The sequence below is a fragment of the Bos indicus x Bos taurus genome, chromosome 5 (genome assembly GCF_003369695.1).
Source record: "Bos indicus x Bos taurus breed Angus x Brahman F1 hybrid chromosome 5, Bos_hybrid_MaternalHap_v2.0, whole genome shotgun sequence".
Lineage (NCBI taxonomy): Eukaryota > Metazoa > Chordata > Mammalia > Artiodactyla > Bovidae > Bos > Bos indicus x Bos taurus.
In genome coordinates this window covers 11,114,551-11,136,737 of record NC_040080.1, presented here as the reverse complement: position 1 = coordinate 11,136,737, position 22,187 = coordinate 11,114,551, and the positions used below count along the sequence as shown (strand labels likewise).

Here is a 22,187-nt window from a genome sequence, read left to right as displayed (position 1 = left end):
GAAGGTTGAATTGTCCCTCTCTTTTTTAACAGCAATCTCTTGCTTATTTGCCTGTTTCTTCTTTTTTTTTTGGCCAAGTCCCATGGCACCTGGGATCTTAGTTTCCTGACCAGGGATTGAACCTATGTTCCCAGCATCGGAAGCACCAGGGAAATCTGGCCAAATGTCTCTTGAGATTAGAAGCCATGTCTCTTACATTTTTGGTATTCTCATAGTAAATAACAACACTCAAAACAAAAACAAAAAAACTCTGTTGTATTAAACAAAAAGATTTAAAAAATCTCTTGTCAAGTCCAAGTGCCTTGCACATGATGAGCAGATGCTTTAGAAACACCAGCTGATGGATTAGCTGAAGGAAAGACAGATATGTGTGCAGGCATCCCTTTGTTCTTGCAGAGTCAGGCACCAACCACCTACCCACTGGAGGGATGTGGATTGCAACAGTGTTCCAGGGACAGTGAATACTCCCTAGGCACTGTGTACAGTCAAACGAGGCTCTAATGCACATGTATACAGCAGAGCGAGGACTGGGAGGAAGCCCAGAGATACCACCTGTAAGATGGGTCTTGAAGGAGAAAGATGGTTTCACAGAGCGTAGAAACACAAGGAGGGCATCCCCAGCGGTGCAGCTGTAAAGAATCCTCCTGCAATGCAGGAGATGCAGGTTCAATCCATGGTTCGGGAAGATTCCATGTGCTGTGGGGCAACTAAGCTTGTGGGCCACAACTATTGAGCCTGAGCGCCTAGAGCCTGTGCTCCTCAACAAAAGAAGCCACCGCAAAGAGAGACCTGTGCACCGCAGCAAAGAGCAGCCCCTGCTCACCTCAAGTAGAGAAAGACCACACACAGCAATGAAGACCCAGCGCAGTCATAAATAAAGGTTTTGTTTTTTTAAAGAAAGACCTGATGTAGCCCAAGACAGACTAAAAAACTCCCCAAAAACCTGCTTTTTTATTAAAAAAAAAGATGCGAGCCAAATTCGAGGCCAGGGGAACAGCAGTCAGAGAGGTGACACTGGTTCTCTGCCCTCAGCACCAGCTGAGGGGTGGGCTGGCCAGTCGGGGGCTGGAGTGAGGTCTGGGTGAGTGGGGGCTGGCAGCACAGTTAGGGAGGACGCTGACCAGGGTCCTCAAGGAAGGATGCTGCGTGGATGAGACTGAAGACTCATGATGTCTTTGGAGGAGCCAAGAAGCACATTTAACACGATTTTTTTTCTCCAGCAGCAATGATACAGCAATCTCATAAGCCGCTTCCTCTAGGTTGTATTTGAAAACACTTTTCTGAAACTTCCTCGTGGTCTCCACATGATAGTAACTGGCATCTTTGCCAAAAGCAGAGCCTGTGGAGTGTAGGCTGAGAGGGTCATCTTCCAGCAGGTAAATGGTGAATTGGGTAATCAGGTTCTGAAAGTCGATTCCAAAAACATAGCTGGAGGGACCCTTGGCCTGACAGTTTACTTAAAAGTTTGGCGGTTGAAGTGCACTGGGCTTGAATCTCTGAATACCGAGGACCCATTAGAAGACTGTTCCAATTGTCACAAATCGTAGTGCCTGAAAACATTTTTAAACTGTCTTAAAAAGAGAAAGTTCTCTAAAGATTAAACAGGAACAATTGTTATAACAGAAAATAATTATGGTTGAAATGTCTGTGGTTCCTTGGAAATGCTATGCTTTTTGTATTTTCCATTATTAGTGCAGTTGGAATGAAGGTTTATAGTTCAGGGGTCTTCATGTTTGCATTTTAAAATTAGGTAAATGACTTCATCTTTCAAGCTTGGATTCATTTTTAAATTTAATTTTATATTATACAGAATGTTCTCTGCATTTAGAAGGCAATACAAATCTTTTAATTCTGTAAGTAATTTTTATAACTATGATGCAACTCTATGCTATCTTTTCAACATTTAAAATACGTTTAAATGTGCCAAAAAAAAGAAAAAAAGTCTGGAACTTTTGACGTCCATTAGCTCAGCATAACTAGCTGTGTGATGGATGACTCGCCCAAAGCTACCGCTGTCCTGGTTGCTACAGTATAAGCTTGCTTACCAGATCAAGGGACAGGGCACCACAGCTCTGAGCACTGGTGAAGCCACTTCTGTTTTCATTTGTTTTTTTATGTGCAATCCCAAGAAGAACCTTGGCTAAGAGCTTCAACAGGACTCTAAGAAGTCTTTCTAAAAGAGAGATCAGTTCATGTGATTCTCTCGCTCAAAACCTCTCAGTGGCTTCATCACAAAGCCTTCTTGCTTCCTGGGTCTCGGGGTAGCCACCAGCCTCAAGCCTCCAGGCTCCAGCCCAGGGTGCTGCTATAGCCTCTGGGCCGCGCCTCCACTTAACAGGCTCCACCAGCGCCCCCTCATCCAAGGAGACCTCGTGTGTCCATGCTAGTTTGCACCACTCTGCACTGACACTTAAAACTGAGAACCTCAGTGTATCCGTTTGCCTTCTTGTCTACACTGTCCCTGCCAAAGTGCTCAGACCCTGGTTTATGGAACTTCGTAAATGTGAATCAAGAGCCTGGTGCTGTGCCCGGAGCAGAAAAGGCCTTCAGCACGTGACTGCTTCTGTTTGATTTGATTTTACTCCCACACTTCATGCTGCTCTAGGTGCTGAGAATACAAAATGAAGAATCTCAATATACATCTGGGTCCTGCTTTAAATAAACAAACACATAAACACTGACAAAATGAACTGGGTGTGTTTACTTGGCCAACGAGAAATGCCACTCTGTGCCACGCGTGACGGGGGTGCACATGGACACTCGGGTCCCTGGGAAGGAATTGCTGGTGTCCATTTGTTCTTCACAGCTGACCACTAAGCCTCTAGCTGGAGGCCAAGCCTGGCTGGAGGCTGGGTTTCCAAAGGCACATCCCAGGGACCCGGAGTCCTTAGAGACACTTGCAGAGTTCCTGGCCACGGCACTGTCCCAGGAGAGATGTGTTTCCCCCATTGACTGGGAAGCCTGTTAACTCAGGCTGTTAGCCGAGCAGGGATGTATGTGCCTTGAGAACACTTGCTTTCCAAGGCCATCATATTAGCTTGTGTTTTGGTGGCGCAGGATGGAACTCAAGTTACCGGCTGCTCTCTCTGTGTTTTACCAGGAAGCTCTCACTCTTTGGCATGACTAACCCTAGCAGCATAATCACCTCTGAGTCTACACAACCTAACTGCGGTCACCACAGGGCCTTCTCCCCTTCACCAGCCAGTCTCTCCCTCTGGAGCTCCCAATCCCTTTAGACTTGTCAGCCAAACAAAAGCCACCATTTCACAGGCTCTTCTTTCTTGGCTCTGGAGTGAGGGAAGGGAAGGGAGGCTTGTTAATTTAAAAAATAATGACATCGTAAACATAACAGGTTTGACGCTTTAGGCATTTCTATGTGCTCAACTCTTACAACCTTGCTTAGGACATAGCAGCTGCTTAAAAAACATTTATTGACTAAGTGCCTGGAGCAGTCAAATTAGGAAATGATGTTCATCTCACAGTCATATTCAAGAAAAGCAGATTTTTTTTGTTGTTGTTTAAGAATGATGTTAGCTTAAACAAAATAATAATCTGATGTTGTATAGTAATAAAATGAACAGTGTTCATTGTAATTGTTTAAAGTTACTCTATACTATATACATGTTTACTCTTTATTCCTAAAAATAAAGATAATAAGCAAGAGAAGCTAACTTCCATGTTCCTTTGTTTTTTTTTTTTTGCTTTCTTTTTTATATTTTAAGTTTTTAAAAAATTCATTTATTTTTAATTGAAGAATAATTGCTTCACAATATTGGTTTGGCTTCCACCACACATCAACATGAATTAGCCATAGGTATACACATATCCCCGCCTCTTGAACCTCCTTCCTACCTCCCATCTTTTCCCACCCCTCTATATATTCCTCTTTAAAAAACACACTCAGATCAAGAAATCCAGAGCACATCGATAAATGGTTTTTACGGTGATGGCAACTAAGACCCTCTTTACCCTCCAACTTTGCATCTTCTTATTCAAGGTGATGGGTACTTGAGATATGTTGTATACATTAAACGAATGGGCTCATGCATGTAAGAGTGATCTGACTTGGGACCTGTCTAGATAAATTGGAACTACACATTTTTAAGGAAGTACACCACTTTTGTGTTGAACAGGATTAAAAATAATGAAATTAATATTCTTCCTATGAATGTGACAGTTTATGGTTTAAACAATTTTCTCCTTTGCTCCATGTATCAGTCATGGAGCTAAGCAGGAGTCTGTATGATTCCTATTGAGTATCTGAGAAAATGTAGTGTGAGAAACAAGCTCACAGGGCAGCTGATTCTAAAGCAGCTGGTTCAGCTGGGACTAAAATTACAGCCTGAGTCCCAGGCCTTCTGAATCCAAAAACGCCACACTTGCCTACTACAAGTGCTTTCTCTACTAACTATCACTCTAAGTTAAAAAAATTATTCCATCTTAATTGGCTTTGACATCAAGAGAATTTTATTCCAAAGTTTAAGCTATGGGAATTCCCCAGTGGTCCTGTGGTTAGGACTCTATGCTTTCACTGCTGAGTATGAGGGTTCGATTCCTGGTCAGGGAACTATTAAGATTCCTCAAGCCCTGAAGTGCAGCCAAATGTTAAAAAAAAAATGTAAAAACAAATAGATTTGAAGCTATGAATGCAGATATCCAGCTGTGTTTCTCACCAAGTCAAGGTGGCCTCCCCAAGCCCTCCAGCTCACACTAGATTCCACTCAGAACTCCTCTCCAAAGGAGCACGTGGGCTGCATGACTTCGCAGCCCTTCATGACTTGAACATCTCACAGCATACTTCTGTGCTGTACTGCACAGATAAACCTTATCAATTGCATTAGAAAACCCTCGAGGCGAGAGACTGAGTTTTCTACCCAAACAGTTATTTCTACGTCATGTGGACCCAATAGGAGGGACATAACTGGCCCAGCGAGGGAGTCTGAGGCCAGGTGTACAGAACCCCGGGCACTCTGTCAACCAAAATAATGTGACCTGTAAACTGAGTAGGGAGGGTCTGAGACCAGAGGAATGACACAAGGAGCTAAAATAATTAAAAAGGAAAGTTAAAGAAATTAAGGATTGGAGGCCCTTTGAAAAGAGATTAACGGAAGAACTCATTAAGACTCACCAGCTTCTGAATGGCTCGGAGAACTGAGATGCTACAAAGCTATTTGACCTGGTGTCAAGAACAAGGGGAGATGCCACAATGAGATAGGCCAGAGGTGGACATGCCAGGAATTCGAGAAGGAATTTCTGAACAGAACAACAGAAACCAAGTCGCCCGGAGGCAGCACAGAAGCTGATTCTTGGGTACAGTTTCTAGAAGAGGACTGAAGAAGTTTCAGCAGGCAGTAAAATCTGGTGAGGTTCCGAGTCCTGAACCACAGACATGAGCAGAAGGGACACCCCCTTGCCCCGTCTAGCGGCTGAGAACTGGGTTAACTAACATTGCAGTAATCTCCTTAAAGGCTGCATGTGGTGTCAGAACCACGCCAAGGACGCAGCCTCCAGCTCTGGTGCCAGCTGGTTTGAGCCAGAGCAGACAGAGCCTTCCTCTGGGGACTGCAGCCGGGCGGGCTGCTCCGGGCCTCCCTGCTGGCCCGAGGGTTTCAAGCCTCAGGCTGGGGTTTCCTAGCGGTAATAGCTTACCAGCCTTACTATGCTCAGTCGCTTCAGTTGTGTCCCACACAATTCAGTTCAGTTCAGTTCAGTAACTCAGTTGTGTCTGACTCTTTGCAATCTCATGGACTGCAGCACTCCAGGTCTCCCTGTCCATCACCAACTCCCGGAGTTTACTCAAACTCATGTTCATTGAGTCGGTGATACCATCCAACCATCTCATCCTCTGTCGTCCCCTTCTCCTTCCGTATTCAATCTTTCCCAGTATCAGGGTCTTTTCCAGTGAGTCAGTTCTTTGCATCAGGTGGCCAAAGTATTGGAGTTTCAGCTTCAGCATCAGTCCTTCCAATGAATATTCAGGACTGATTTCCTTTAGGATGAACTGGTTGGATCCCCTTGCAGTCCCACACACCGTGGAGCAACTAAGTCCGGGTGCCATAGCTACTGAGTCTGTGCTCTAGAGTCCAGGAGCTACAGCTACTGAGCCCATGTGCCCGAGCCCATGTGCCTGAGAGCCCATGTTCTGCAACAAGAGAAGCCACTGCACTGAGAAGCCGTTGTACTGCAACAAGAGGGTAGCCCCTGCTCGCCGCAACTAGAGAAAGCCTGTGCGGCAAGAAAGGCCCAGCACAGTGAAAAATAAATAAAATTATTAAAAAAAAATCTACAAACTTTGATCACCAACTTTCTTCTCCCTCTCTGTTTTGTTTTGTTTTTTGGCTGCGACTTGCAGCTTATGGGATCTTAATTCCCTGACCAGGGACTGAACCTGGGTCCCTGGCAGTGAAAGTGCAGAGTCCTAACCTCTGGACTGTCAGGGAATTCCCCAGTGTTCTTCATGGTTAAAAATATGTTATAAATAAGCTATGAGGATATATTGTACAGGAGGGGGAACAGAGCCACTATTTTATAGTAACTATCAATGCAGTATAACTTTTAAAAATTGTAAGCCACGATGCTGTACACCTGCAACCTATACAATATTGCACACCAACTATATCTCAATTTAAAAAATTTCTACATTGTAAAAAACTATGTTCAAAGAGTAGCGTTTTCTGTGAAGATATTAGTAATATTAATACATTTATTTCATCAACACTCATATAGACCAGTTATTTGTAGCCTGCTCCAAGGAGAACAGTCCAAGAGCTATTCCTGAGGAAAGAGCTGGGATTTTCTTGGTAAAACCAAACATAAATAAAAGAGGTGAATTGGGAGATTAAGCACTAGGCTAGAGTGAGAGTTGGACTGTGAAGAAGGCTGAGCGCCGAAGAATTGATGCTTTTGAACTGTGGCGTTGGAGAAGACTCTTGAGAGTCCCTTGGACTGCAAGGAGATCCAACCAGTCCATTCTGAAGAAGATCAGCCCTGGGATTTCTTTGGAAGGAATGATGCTAAAGCTGAAACTCCAGTACTTTGGCCACCTCATGCAAAGAGTTGACTCATTGGAAAAGACTCTGATGCTGGGAGGGATTGGGGGCAGGAGGAGAAGGGGACGACAGAGGATGAGATGGCTGGATGGCATCACTGACTCGATGGACGTGAGTCTGGGTGAACTCCGAGAGTTGGTGATAGACAGGGAGGCCTGGTGTGCTGTGATTCATGGGGTCGCAAAGCGTCGGACACGACTGAGCGACTGAACTGAACTGAACTGAACTGAGAGTGTTCAGGGAGGCCTGCCTGGAGGAGGGTGCAGGCAGGAGGATGCGGATGGGTCCAGACCGGGGTCCAGAGGGTCAGAGTGCTCAGGGTGAGTCCTGGGCATGTGGGTACCTACAGACCTGTCTGTCCAACACAGCACCTACCACCCACGAGTGCCCCATGCAGCACTGAGATGGTGGGTCCTAACAGAGATGCCTGCGGTTAACTGTAAAATGCACACACAGATTCCAAAGAACTGCCATGAAGAAAAATGCATGTAGACCATCTCATGGATATTTTTAATACTGATAACACATGTTGAAATAATAATCTGGTGGATATACTGGGTTTAAGAACACATTAAATTTACCTTCTCAGAACTGACGCACACTTCTAAGAAGATTAATCCAGCCACAATGGAGAGACAGAGGAGGAGATAAACCAGAAGAAAGAGAACCAGTTAGGAAGCTTCTCAACTAGAGAGATGAAAGAACCTCGATTGGGGTGGAGACTGAGGGTGTCAAAAAGAACGGGGAATACAAGAGACTTCATGGAGGCAGAACCCACACGACTGTGGTTATGACTAGCCAGGACAAAAGCAGAGAGTTGAGGGTGAACCTGGTGGTCTGGAACTATGATTGTTCCATTAAAGGAAATACAAAGTCAGTAAGGTGTGTGACTTACAAAGAAAAAATCCAGAGCTAGTTTCCCACCTTCCTTTTAACATGGTGAGATTCAACATCCAACTGGCATTTGGGGGAAATGACCCTGGGGCTCAGGAGAAAAGCCAAGCTGAAGATGGATCCATCCTTGGTTGGTTGAATCCATGACTGCGGGTAACTGCGGATATGGGCTGACCACTCTATGCCACTTTATAAAAGGGACTCCAGTGACTTTTGATATCCTGGGGGTCCTGGAGTCAATCAATCCCCTGAGGATATGACTGATTGAGAAAGGCATGACCTTTGAGTGAATGAGTTCCAGGAGGGAGAAAGCTAAAAGGCAGAGGAAGGAATGAAGGAAAGGTAAGTAAATCAACATCAGGCATTTTAAGAAGTTCTAATTTTTTTTTACGGTTTTATGTCATCATTAAATAATCAATCATTTAGTTTCTGTGTATTAGGAAGGATTACCCCCACATACTCAAGTCTAATCTGGATGAGAAGAAAAGACACCCCCAACTACAGCGAAAGATTTAAGTAGCACTTCAAAATAAATAATAGAATGATGACCCAAGGAAGTGGTTGACTAGTGAGTCATACACACTGTAGTTTCTCCAGAGTACCTAGACAAATACCCCTAAGCAGGGGTGTTTCAGGAAAGCTTTAGGAAGGAGGTGAGTTTTGAGTGATCTGAGAAGTTGAGCTGTCTTTGTAAGCAATTGAAAGGGCAGGATCAAAAGGGAGGAGCAAGAAGATCCGGGTGTGAGTGAACCAGTTTGACGGGAGGGAAGGAGTCACTGGTTGGATGAGGTGGGGGTGGGGATCGCAGGTGAGGCTGGGAAGGCAGGTGGGAGCCAAACTGTGGCTTGAGTTAAGACTCAATGGACTTTCATGATCAAGGGAGAGTCATAGAATTTTGAGCAGGTGAATGACATGATTGAATTTACATTTTAGAACATTAAAGCTGGTCATACTCTAAAGGTGAAGCTATAGGGTTCAGGGACCATGAGTTAAGCCCCTCCTCACAGATGAAATACACATGCAAGAGATTAAGTCTTTTCTAAGGGACAGCCAACTTTCCTGACTACTAATACAACTCACTTTCCACGATCTTAAAATGTTAAAATTAGCCTGACTTACAGTCCTCTGTGGGAATAGTACCCTATGGAAGGTAGCTCTCTACTGAGAAAGGAGGGCTGTGTCAGTACTTGGGGAGGGACCTGGACTCAGATGTGGAGACAGCTAAAGTGACAGGATAATGGTTCTGCCTCACTGCGGCTCCAGCTGGGCTCCTGGACTGAATCGAGGAGCAACCACGTCCGGGTGTGCAGGCAAAGGGGTAGAAACGGCAACTGGAGAAGTGAGAAGCAGTGTAATCCGACTGGATGATCGGCTAGAAGATTTGAATTCTAGTCCTGGTTAGCAGGAAGAAACCTGGAAGAACCGTACTTTTGTCACGCGCCTTCCAAGGTTCAAGTAATTGTTTTTAGCTGATCATACAGAATTTGCAATGTATTTCTCAGAGAAATGGTGTTAGAAAATGCTGGTTAGTTCCCCAGATCATCCTCTAGGAACCTAGAATAATCCCGTAACAGCTGAGATTTTGGCAGATTTTGCAAAGAGAAATTCAAATATTTTTTGCCACATTAATTAACAAGCGAAACAGGTTAGTCAAACTAAGTATTGTGTGTGTGTTTAATGGAAGATATTTAATTAGAAGATGGTATGGAAGTGGAGGTGGTAGGAAATCTGGAAGAGAATTTCTTTTGGCACTTCCAAGGTCATCTCAGATCAACAGTGCTCACAAACAGAAAAGAGGCAGAGAGGGCAAAAGAGAGAGACAGAGAAAGTATGAGAACTGTATGCCTTTTGGGAACAGGATAAGAAACAACTGGTGAGAAATGGGCCAGTATTAAAAAGGCAGGGGCAGGCAGCGCTGAGAGTCCTGGGAAGAAGGAAGGAGGTGGGTGTACCGGGAGGCACCAGGGTCAGTGATCCAGGTCTCAGGAGGTAAGGGTGAAGCCAGCCCAGAAAACAGATTTGAGGCAGTTAAATCCCAGGGGAAAGGTGGAACAAACAGTCAAGGATTGTGGGTATCAACTCCAACAGAGGCAGAAGAAGGCATGGGTACAAATGTGAGGCTCCAGATGGAGCCGGAACTTGAGGAACCCCGAGGAGACACAGAAAACCTCTGGGCTGGAGGAGGAGGACCTGCTCTGGTTGGGGGTGGGGGGGTTGCGGGGAGAGTTACAGTGGATCAGAGCCAGAGAGGAGAGAGAGAGAAAGAAAGAGGTTTGAAGCTGTGTGCCTGTCCAATGGGACACCGAGAGGTGACCCTCAGATGAAGAAGGCAGCATGGGTGCGAGGGTGCTGAGGATGGGGCAGGACCAGCACCACCGAGGGGTGACCCCCTCAGCCACCACCAGCACTGCTCCCGCCCCCCACACCCCAGGGTAGTGTGGCTGGATTCCAGGACCCGGCAGTGTGTGGGGAGGGCAGCGCTCATTCAAACAGGCCAGAGTAACCCAAACTTGTCACCTTTCTGCTTGCTGGTATGTGACTTTTTAGGCGCTGTAACTACCAGGCTGGGGCCCAGATCACCGAGGGACAGGTAAGATGGAAAAGGGTAAAGGGCAGGATGAGGAGCCAGAGGAGAACCGGGAAAAGGCGGGGAAGCAGAAAGGCAGGATGTAATGGATTAGAAACAAATGTGAAGGGAAGCAGGAACCCTTACACAAAAGAGAAGGAAAGGTGAGGAAAGTCAGGCTGATCCGTGCGGAAATGCAGACAGACAGGGGTTAGAGAGTCCCCAGAAGAGAGTGCGAATTCAGGTCAGGTGGGTCACCCCACGGTGCGTGTCATCCTTCCCACACCTCACCTGGTCATCAGGCGTCTGCCTTGGAGCTGCGCGTTACACACTCAAATGCAGCCTCTGCTCCTGGGGGGGTTCAGATAGGCGCTCATTTTTTTCAAAGATGGACACGTGATAGCATCTGCGGGTGAATTTTAAAGCATTCAATAGTTGAGGTAATAAGCGAGCACAACTATCTAAGTTTGGGGCAGGGGGCGAGTGGCGGGGTAGTGTGCAGTGTTGGATGAAGTATTTTCTTCCAGTAAACATCTAGTTAAATGTACATGTTCTTTAAGATTTTTTTTAATGCTGCCTTATATATATATAAAAGAACAGGTTACTAAATTGATGGGAATAAAACGAGGGAGAGAATAAACCGGAGGCGCAGTCCATAACATCCCAGCTGAGTGAGGCCACTGCGCCAGCCCGTCCGGCGGGCGTCCGTGCTCAGAGGTCCCCACGCGGGTCCCCGAGGGGCTGCGCCCGGGACCGGACGGGACTGGAGTGCTGGCGCCCCCCGGGCCAGGGGGAACCACCCCCACCCCCACGCAGCACCCCGCGCACCGCGGACGGCGAGAGGGAGGTCTCCCCCGGCCCGGGAGGGGCAGGAGGCCGCGGGCTCTGTCCGGGTGTGGGGTCCGCCGCCCGGGACCCACGTGGGCGCAGCCCAGCGAGGCGCAGACCGCCGGCCTCCGAGGGGCGCGACCCCCGGCCACGTGGGGGCGGGGCCCGGTGGGGCTGGGGGGCGGTGCTCGGCCGCAGCCCCTCCCCCCGGCCCTCGGGCGCCCCTCCCCCGCCCAAGCGCGGCCCGCGGGCGGCGGGCGGGGGCGGGGGCGGGGTTGTTGTTGTGCCGAGGCCCCGCCCCCGCCCGCCCCCGGCCCATCTGTTCCCCGCGAGCCGCGGCGACATTGTGCGGGCTGGGCGGCCGGGCCGCGGCGCGATGGGCCCGGGGCAGCCGCCGCGGTAGCTCGGCCGGAGTGGCTCCGGGAGCGGGCGGGCGGCGGGCGCGGAGGCGGCGGCGCGGCCGGAGATGCGCCCCGAGGAGGGCGGCGCGGCCGGGCTGGGCGAGCTGCGCTCGTGGTGGGAAGTGCCGGCCATCGCGCACTTCTGCTCGCTCTTCCGCACGGCGTTCCGCCTGCCGGACTTCGAGATCGAGGTGCGCGGGCCGGGCCGGGCCGGGGTGGGGGGTCGGGACCCGGGTAGGGGGTCGGGGCGGCGGCGCGCGGGGACCTCCGAGCGGCTGACTCTGAGGGACTGAGTGGGGGGCTGAGCGCGAGGAGCGCTCCCGGCCGGCCCGGGTGGGCGGGCGGGGGTCGGGGTCCGGGCTGAGGGGACCCGGGCGGTGGGGAAAGTTGGGCCGTTACTCCGGGCGGCGTCCCGGCGGGCGCAGCGCGGGGCCGGGCGGTCAGGATAGCGGGCGGCGGGCTTTGTGGGGCCCGGCGGGCTGGCGGGCGGGCGCCCCCGGCCGGCGCCCCGACCCCTCCCCCGGCCGCCTGGGGCCGAGCGCGCGGCCGGTCGGTGCCGCGGCCCCGGACAAAGGTGCGAGACCGGCGCGGCCGGGCCGGCGAGCGGGGGCCATGGGTCCGCCGCCCGCGGGAGGCGCGCCCGGGGCAGCCGGGAGGGTGCGGGCCGGCGGGCGGGCGGCGGCGGCAGCGACGACGACAATGCGGCGGCCTCGGGTGCGGGGGCCCGGCGCCGCACGCCGTTTTCAAAGTTGGGACGTGACTCGGACGAGCACGGCTTTTTCTAAAAATGAGAGTGGGACGGCGGTTCCCGCGGACTGAGGGGGAGAAACGGCAGATTGGGGAATGCTGAGCGTCAGGACTTGCTCCACAGCTGTCCCGAAGACCCCGTGTTTCCTTTTAGTTGGTCAAAATCCTCAGCACTTTAATTCTGCTGCTCAAAATGGTGGCTGTGGTGGGAGGTGTTGTGGTGACAATGCCGTCGTGGTGCCGCTAAACTTGCCCCTGCCCCATTTTCTCCCTGAAATGTGATAAAACTGAGGCGGTGCTGAATTACAGGTTAGAGTTTACGAACCCCGTCTAAAAACACTGTGGAGAAAACTTCATCTTTCAAAAATCCAAATATTCCCATTTGGTTGATTGGAAAAAAAAAAAGAGGTAACTAATTTTGTCCTAAATTGTTACAGAAATCTAGAGTAACGTATAAATAACGCCTATGTTCTAAGAAATAAATCTGTGGTTTCTAAGTATTAGCTGCTTTAATTCCAAAAGGAAATGTAACCTGATCTGAGAGGTCCAATTTGTATGTATAACAGAAGTGAAAAATCGTTGCTACAGGTGAATAATCAGGGCCACTTGAGATGAGTTTTTTCGCTTCGGATCCCAGTATTTCTTGCAAGTGACACTTTTTTGGTGGTTGTAGTTAAAATGTATGCTATTTGAAGTATATACGAATGAATATTTGGAATTCAGCTTGTACATATTGTGATCATCCATATCTCTATAATTTGGAGATGTTCAGTCGATGACTATTAGTGACTTACTCCTGCAATTCTTCTGTAATCTTTTTCACATGAAGTGTTTTGATGAATTTGAATACAGGTTAAAGTTTTCACTAATTACCAGAAATTAAAATTTTCAAAGTAATTTTTAGGTTTCTAGCAAATTTGATTCGGAGAGTGCAGAACTTACTGGGAACATGATTAGTTTTGATTCTCTAAGAAATAAATTTATTTTGGTTAGGTGATTTTTTTTTTTAATCTAATAATTTACTGTTCTGAACTGAAGAAGGATCACTTGATTACAGTTTATGATGCACTGGAAGAATCTTCTTAAAAACAGACAAACAAAAAACAGTATTAATACTGAATTGTACCTGTTAGGATGGCTGGAAAGACACTATAATCTTAATTTACTGTAACTTTAAAAGATAGAAATGAATAATACCAAGTGGTAGAAGTTGGATATCAGCTTTTTTAGGAAACTAGTTTTCAGCTGTGGGAAAGTACTCATCTTACTCTTGACAACCAAACTGAACCCATGGATTTACAGAAAATTTAGGAAGCAGAATCTTCAAGGACTTGGCTTCTATTTATCTAAAACAAGGCAATCTCTTAGATAGCTCACAGGCTGGGAGCATTCATGCTGCAATTCTGTAAGAGGTCAAGACCTCCCATTTAACTGGTCCCCAAAGCATGGATATTTTTATTTTTGCATGTAAGAAAACCTTTTCCCTCTGTTAATTAGCCTTGAATGTACAGGATTTAATTAGAAGAGTCAGTATACTGGATTCTTGTTTTTTGGGTTGTGTTTAGGGACATCTGTGTTGCTGCCCCCCAGATAGGGGTTCTGCAGTCATCAGATCAAAAATCTGCAAATATGTAGACATATTTTAAGTTCAAAATTTGTGGTTTTAAAAAGCAGTGCATAATCATAATATAAAACTTGAAAATTATAGCAAAATATAGGTAAGAGAATTAAATCACCCATAATCCCACCACTCAGGGATAAAAACTGTTACTTAGAAATTCCCAAACATGTTCACAGCGTATTTGTGGCCCGTTTTAATTTTCCAGATGAGGAGACTGAGCTGTGTGTAGCTGGATAACTGTAGATTAATGATACTGAATTCAGTGGTTGGTATTATGAAACATCTGTTACTAGCTGCTTAACTGGATGGATTACCAAAGAAGCTCATGGCACACCTCCTTTGCCTCAGGATTATCAAATTTGGAACCACTTCATTTATATCAAGTTTTCTATGATTGTTTAACATTCCAGTGGATTAGGCTGGTTATGTTTTGTCCTGATTAGAGAATGAAGAATAGTGAATTGACCTTCCTGAAGATTTAGTACTGATTTTCTTTTTTCCCCTAACAAGTGCTCTTTACAGTGAACAGCATCATACTTAACTAGATTGCAGTTAAGGGAGGATAGACCATCTTCGGTAATCTTGTCTGGAGTTAATTGTGATGGGTATAGGGTTGCAGGGAGAAATTCCATTATAAACATTTTGGGTATATTTTCTCCAGAGAAGAAACTATGGGGCCTCTATGTGATTATTTGAAAATGGTCATGTAGAATTATCTGGTTCATACAGCAGCAACATGATGAAAATAATCTGATTTTTAATAGTCCCATGTACTTTTTTACCCCGAGCTTCCTGCTTTGAGAATGAATCCTTAGGTATGAATTATTAAGCATTATTATGTTTATTCATAAATATTATTCATAATTATGAAAATAGGTGATAAAAAACTTGCCTAGAGAAACTTATTGGTACAGCAGTCTTAGTTCTCTGGGCCTGGGGCCCAAGGATGGGTTAGAGGGGGTTTTGTGTTGGTGTACATGTATGTACTCTGCTGTCACTTTCTTCAAATTTTGAAAGCGACCCCAACCAAACAAAGGTTAAAAGGCCTTGAACTAGATGAAAGATTTAAGTTGGCCTTGAATAGGGGAACCAGAGGCTAGTTTCATGACATGAGATCCCCTGGATCAGGAGTTAGAAAACTTGAATTCTTATGCTTGTTTTGCTACTGCTGCCTCTGTGACCTTCGGCAGGTCAAATAGCCTAATGGTGAAGGACACTTGTATAGCACTTTGTACATTTTCCAAATGTTTTCTCATTTTGTCCATCGTCATCATTAATCATTACTGGGAATTAGCAGTTTTGCAGATGAGGAAATTGGAAGTTGAGACAGGCTAAGTTTCTTGCATAGACTCTCACCTGGATCTCAGGTTCTTTGATACCAAATTCTTTGCTGGTGCTGCTATATCACACAGCTTCTACTTTAGTTTTCATTATGTATAAAAATGAAAGGCTGGACCTAGAAGTAATGGCCAAGATTTCACAGTGCAGATCTAGAGTTCTTCGGCTCTTAATAATGAGGGGGTACAAAAGATCCTTTTAAAGGATCTTAAAATACAGATCTTAAAGGATCTGTATTCTGCTGAATACAGAGGGACAAGTTCATGATTTCATTTGGTTCTTTCAGCAAATACTTATTGAGCATCCACTATGTGCTAGATGCAGTATATTAAGTACTTGGAGATACAGATGTGAACATAACACAAACACTCCTCCTTTAGTGGAAGGAGACAGATAATAATAAACTGGCACAGAGAGGGCCAAGTTGGGGGGGGGGTTACAATTTAAAATAGGGTGATTAGACGTGGGAGGGGTTTCTTTGGTGGCTCAGACAGTGAAGAATCTACCTGCAGTGCAGGAGACTTGAGTTTGATCCCCTGAAAAGGTTGGGAAGATCCTCTGGCGAAGGGAATGGCTGCCTGCTCCAGTCTCCTTGCCTGGGAAATCCCATGGGCAGAGGAGTCTGGTAGGCTGCAGTGCATGGGATTGCAAAGGTGTGGGTGGCCTCACTGAGAAGATGGCATTTGAGCAGGACTGAAGGAAATAGGGGACTTAAAATTATTTAAAAACTAGTAGTTTGTGGGACTTCCCTAGTGGTCCAGTGGTTAAGACTGCGCTTCACTGCAGGGTGTCAGGGTTACCTGGTCAGGGAACCCACATGCTGCATGGTGCAAAAATTAGTAGTTACAGTGATCTATTGAACGGAAAATACCAGATGATCAGTGTCTCCTGAAGACTCAGGATATGCTCCTCCTCTGAGGAGGAAAGCCCAAGAACAGGATGTGAATAACAGAGGGTAGGTTTTGAAACCTGAAAGGGGGGACTGCTCCCTCAGAGTGTAACTCCCCCAAGGTGAACCCTGGATCCCATTCTGCTTATACCAGTGTCTTAAAGGGGAAGTCGTTGTCTTCGTTTTCATTTGCCTGTTCGAGAAGCTTCAAAAGGGTAGAGATTCTCCAGTTGTGGAAAGGGCAGTAACCTCTCATCTCTGAAGGACAACTCATGTTAGCATGTGGCTTGCTTTACCACGGAAGTTCAGTTCAGTCTTGCTTAATTTTCTGGAACACAGTGAGGAAGCCCAAAATACGACTTGGCAACATGGCAGCATTCGGTACAACCGACCGTCTGCCCTTTGATCAGGAGAGGCTGAGGGCTGAATTCCAGTTTGTTTTTTTTAAGGGGCTGGCTTTTTGTGGTGTGTTGGGTTGGGGGTAAGAATGAGGAGCTCTGGCATTGCTGGGAAACTGCCAGTGCACACGGTGGTTTAGATAAAAAGTGGGTGTGGACAGAGTCCAGGGGGACAGAAGGCACAGTTTCTAACTAGATGGCCTTAGATATAGTTGATGGGATTGAAGGTACTTGTCAAAGGAATCATGCAGAGAGCCAGAAACCTGGACTGTGGACCCACCTCTGTCATTACCTGGTGCTGCGATTTTAGGCAGATCATTTGGTTTCAGATGCCCTATCTATAAAAAGACAGTTGTGGACTAGGTGATTTCTAGGATGTTCCTCTGGCCAAAGTGCCGTGATTCCCCTGAGATGTTTCTCAGCATGCAAGGCACAAGTAGCTGATCCAAAAAGTTTTCCTGAGCTCATTGGTTAGGGCCAGGTGGCTCAGACAGTAAAGAATCTGCCTGCAAAGCTGGAGGACTGGATTCCTGGGTTGGGAAGATCCCTTGGAGAAGGGAATGACAACCCACTCCAGTATTCTTGCCTGGAAAATCCTATGGACAGAGGGGCCTGGCAGGTTACAGTCCATGAGGTAGCCAAAAAGAGTCCACTGAGTGACTAACACTTTCACTTTCTTTTTTTATATGCTGTGTTGGGGTCCCTATCTTAGAAATTAATTTTGTACCAAACTAAAGCAGCAAATCCACACTTCATGTCTTCATAGATTATATGAGTTTGTCTTTCTGTGGAAATCCTGTCTGCAAATACATTACGTTGACGGTAGCTTCAACAGTGAAGCTGTTGATATTGATATTTTCACTGTCTTCGAGGTCCTTTCAAACTAATATTTTGTATTTTGGGGTTATGAGAAACTCGGGAAGATGAAGGTCTTAAATTGTGTTCTTTCCCCTGCACTTCTATTTATTCACTTAAATTGAATATCGTTCAACACGTAGAACTTTGAATGGAGGCGGGTAAAGGTTTTGGTCTGGGGCTGATGGCGAAGCTTTCCAGGCAGCTGTGCCCCCCTTCCCTGTATTTTCCTATTTCACAGGACTCTGTTCCTTGAATGCTTTTATATTGTTTTCTCTACAGGAGCCTGTAACAAATACTTGTTTATTCTGGAAAACAAACTTGTTTATTCTGGAAAACTCTGGAATTCTCTTTCTTTGATTTAGACAGGAGTCTTCAGGTGGTGGTACTGAGCTCAGGATTCTCCCAGCCTTGTTGCATCAGGGTATTCAGTGTTGATCACTGCTGCGTGTGTCGCGGTGATGCCTCCTGTCCCTGAAGAACACTGGGCCCTGAGGTGGGGGGACTCCTCCCCATAGGGAGTCATGTTCTGGATGTAATGTTTTATTGTGTAGGGTTGAAGGGATTTATTTATGCCGACTTTGCTGTCATCAGCCCGGGAAAACAGTTCAGTCGCTCAGTCGTGTCTGACTCTCTGCTACCTCATAGACTACAGTACACCAGGCCTCCCTGTCCATCACCAACTCCCGGAGTTTAGTCAAACTCATGTCCATCAAGTTGGTGAAGGCATCCAACCATCTCATCCTCTGTCGTCCCCTTCTCCTTTCGCCTTCAATCATTCCCAGCATCAGGGTCTTTTCCAGTGAGTCAGTTCTTTGCATCAGGTGGCCAAAGTATTGGAGTTTCAGCTTCAGCATCAGTCCTTCCAATGAATATTCAGGACTGATTTCCTTTAGGATTGACTGGTTGGATCTTCATGCAGTCCCAGGGACTCTCAAGAGTCTTCTCCAACACTGCAGTTCAAAAGCATCCATTCTTCAGCACTCAGCTTTCTTTATAGTCCAGCTCTCACATCCATACATGACTACTGGAAAAACCAAAGCTTTGATTAGATGGACCTTTGTTGGCAAAGTAATATCTCTGCTTTTTAATTTGTTGTCTAGGTTGGTCATAACTTTTCTTCCTAGGAGCAAGCATCTTTTAATTTCATGGCTTCAGTCACCATCTGCAGTGATTTTGGATTTAGCCCCCCAAAATAGTCTCTCACTGTTTAGATTGTTTCTCCATCTGTTTACCATGAAGTGATGGGACCAGATGCCATGATCTTAGTTTTCTGAATGTTGAGCTTTAAGCCAACATTTTTACTCTCTTTCATTTTCATCAAGAGGCTCTTTCGTTCTTCACTTTCTGCCATAAGGGTGGTATCATCTGCGTATCTGAGGTTCTTGATATTTCTCCCGGCGATCTTGATTCCAGCTTGTGCTTCATTCATCCTGGCATTTTGCATGATGTACTCTGCATATAAGTAAAATAAGCAGGCTGACAATATACAGCCTTGATGTACTCTTTTCCCAATTTGGAACCAGTCTGTTGTTCCATGTCCAGTTCTAACTGTTGCTTGTTGACCTGCATACAGATTTCTCAGGAGGTAGGTCAGGTGGTCTGGTATTCCCATCTCTTTAAGAATTTTCCAGTTTGCTGTGGTCCACACAGTCAAAGGTTTTGGCATAGTCAATAAAGCAGAAGTAGATGTTTCTCTGGAAGTCTCTTGCTTTCTCAGTGATCCAAGGGATGTTGGCAGTTTGATCTCTGGTTCCTCTGCCTTTTCTAAATCCAACTTGAACATCTGAAGTTCATGGTTCATGTACTGTTGAAGCCTGGCATGGAATATTTTGAGCATTACTTTGCTAGCTTTTGAGATGAGGGTAATTGTGTGGTAGTTTGAGCAATCTTTGACATTGCCTTTCTTTGGGATTGGAAAGAAAACTGACCTTTTCCAGTCCTGTGGCCACTGGTGAGTTTTCCAAATTTGCTGGCATATTGAGTGCAGTGCTTTGACAGCATCATCTTTTAGGATTTGAAATAGCTCAACTGGAATTCCATCACCTCCACTAGCTTTGTTCATATTGATGCTTCCTAAGGCCCACTTGACTTCACATTCCAGGATGTCAGGCTCTAGGTGAGTGATCACATTATCGTGATTATCTGGGTCATGAAGATCTTTTTTGTATAGTTTTTCTGTATATTCTTGCCACCTCTTAATATCTTCTGCTTCTGTTAGGTCCATACCATTTCTATCCTTTATCGAGCCCATCTTTGCATGGAATGTTCCCTTGGTATCTAATTTTCTTGACGAGATCTCTAGTCTTTCCCTTTCTATTCTGTTTCTATCTGGGAAACAGATCCTTTAATTCTTTTCTTAGGGCTTCCCTGGTAGCTCAGTTGATAAAGAATCCACCTGCAATGTAGGAGACCTGGGTTCGATCCCTGGGTTCGATCCCTGGGTTGGGAAGATCCCCCGTGGAGAAGGGAACGGCTACCCACTCCAGTATTCTGGCCTGGAGAATTCCATGGACAGGGGAGCCTGGCAAGATTCGGTCCACGGGGTTGCAAAGAGTCGGACACGACTGAGTGACTGATACACAAACACACCCCTACACACATACACACACCCTTACACACCTGCCCCACCCAAAATCATTTAGGGGAAGAGAACAGGTTGGGGGGCTGTCCAGAGGGAGCCGCGATGCCACCTGTGCCATGTTGGGGGGCTGTGGAGAGGGAGCCCCGACGCCGTGCATACCTGAAGGCGGCCCTCTCTCAGCCCTCTTGCGGGACTGAAGCCAGGGGTGGTGAGCGTGCGTGTGGCGCGCCCGCATGTGCATGTGGACAGTGAGTGTGTGCGCCCCTGTGTGGGGACTGAGCTCCTCAGGCAGTACGAGGTGTGTAATTTAGGCAGAACCTGGGCCTTCTGTGCGGCCTTGGCTCTGGCGGCACCGCGGGCGTAGTGGATTCACACTGGGCATCATTTTAGTGGCAGGAAAGGTTGCGTGGTGGCGGTCTGAGCCGTCACGCACTGCGGGCCTCCGGGTGTGGAGTCAGGCCCTTCCGGCCGCGACTCTGATGTGGATCATCCACACACCCAGCGCATGCGGTTTATGTAGAAACGTTCGGAAGGCAGCGTTTGGAACCCTGACCTTGTGTGGCCTGGAAGATGGGCACTGGACACGTGTCCTGTCCTGTGCGTCTCACTGTCACAGTCATTTCAGCTTTGGCCCCGCCCAGCCTCTTAAATTTAAGCAAACTCTGGGAGATGGTGAAGGACAGAGGAGTCTGGCGTGCTGCATACAGCCCATTGGGTCGCGAAGAGTCGGACATGACTTGGAGACCGAACGTCAACAACACCCGCTTGGGCTTTCTTTGGGTGGCGAGTGGCCCTGGGACTGAATGTCATCACAGACTCTGCACCCTTCTGTGCTCCCCCATGACCCGCAAGTAAGTGCTAACAGGCACTGATGGGGCCACGGTTATTCTAAACTGTTTATTATCTTTTTAATGTTGAACCTTCAAGTCACCTCCCATTAATAATTGCTAAGAATGGGGTAAGTTCTTACAGCTGAGAGTGCTCTGAGCAGTCTGGTGGAGGGGAGAGTGTTTTTCTCTAGGCCAGTTGCTTTTGATGAACACCACTCCCTGAGTGGTCATTGTTTCAACAACAATACACTGAGGACAGTTGATTTGCTTGACAGAAAATGTGTTAAATTAGCAAATCTAGCAAATCTTTTCTCCCCCACCCCCATTGTGTCTCTTTTATTTCCCTGAAAGGTTGTGTTTGCAGAGTCTTCTAGGTGTGAGAGACAGTTTTTATAATCAGTTCTTTGTCTAGGGGACACTTAGATAGGGGAAAGGTGACTAAGAGAAACTTGTGTCATGATTAAGGGATTTAATTTTTTCTCACTCTTAGGCTGGTATTGATTTGGGTTAGTATCCCACACATTGTTTCTGAAAGACCTATTCTCTCCTATTTTCCACTGTGCTGTTGAAGCAGGCACCCCAGCTTTCCTTACTGGAAATTGGGGATTGGGAGGGGAATGTTCTAACAGTGTTGAGAATGCCTGGGTCCATATAGCTAGATTTTCATCACTTTTGATGGAGCACCTCTCTTAATTATATATAACTGTACTTTAGAGTTGCATGTTACAGAAATCTAAAGTAGTAGTGAAATTACAAAGAAAAGTGGAATCTGAAATCCCAGGCAGTCTCCTTTCTCTGTTGTCACTTTTATTAATACTAACTGCCCCAGAATGATTGCAGAGCTAAGGGACTGGGTGCGGTTCTGCTGCTGCCCTGGGGAATTGGAGTAGTTGTGGGGGAGGAAAGGGTGGCTGGCTGGGTGGCAGCCATGGCTTTAGGAGTTCAAAGGCCTCTGGGGTCCTGAGTGAAGTGCTTCCTGGAGAAGGCAGCGCTAGGAGGGGGTCACAGTGAGGAAGTCAGCGCAAGGAGATGAGAGTTCTCTTCTGTGGAGAGCTGCTGAAAGATGGAGGCAGGATGCTGCAGCAAGCCTGGAATGCCAGACCCGCTTGTGTGGATCTTTTTTATTCAGGCACTGAAGTTTGAGACAAGAATGATCTTAAAGTTTAGACAAAGAATGTCCTGAGTAC

The 22,187-nt window shown here is 46.8% G+C and overlaps 1 protein-coding gene across 1 annotated transcript in view; it reads left to right on the top strand.

Annotated features, from left to right (window-relative positions):
• Positions 1 to 11,770: 11,770 nt before the first annotated feature.
• Positions 11,771 to 22,187, top strand: part of LOC113892267 (cat eye syndrome critical region protein 2) — a 116,987-nt gene continuing 106,570 nt past the window's right edge. The window contains exon 1 of the mRNA XM_027540897.1: positions 11,771 to 11,929. Coding sequence (XP_027396698.1) covers positions 11,804 to 11,929 — 126 coding nt within the window. The 5' untranslated portion in view covers positions 11,771 to 11,803. The remainder of the gene's footprint in view (positions 11,930 to 22,187) is intronic.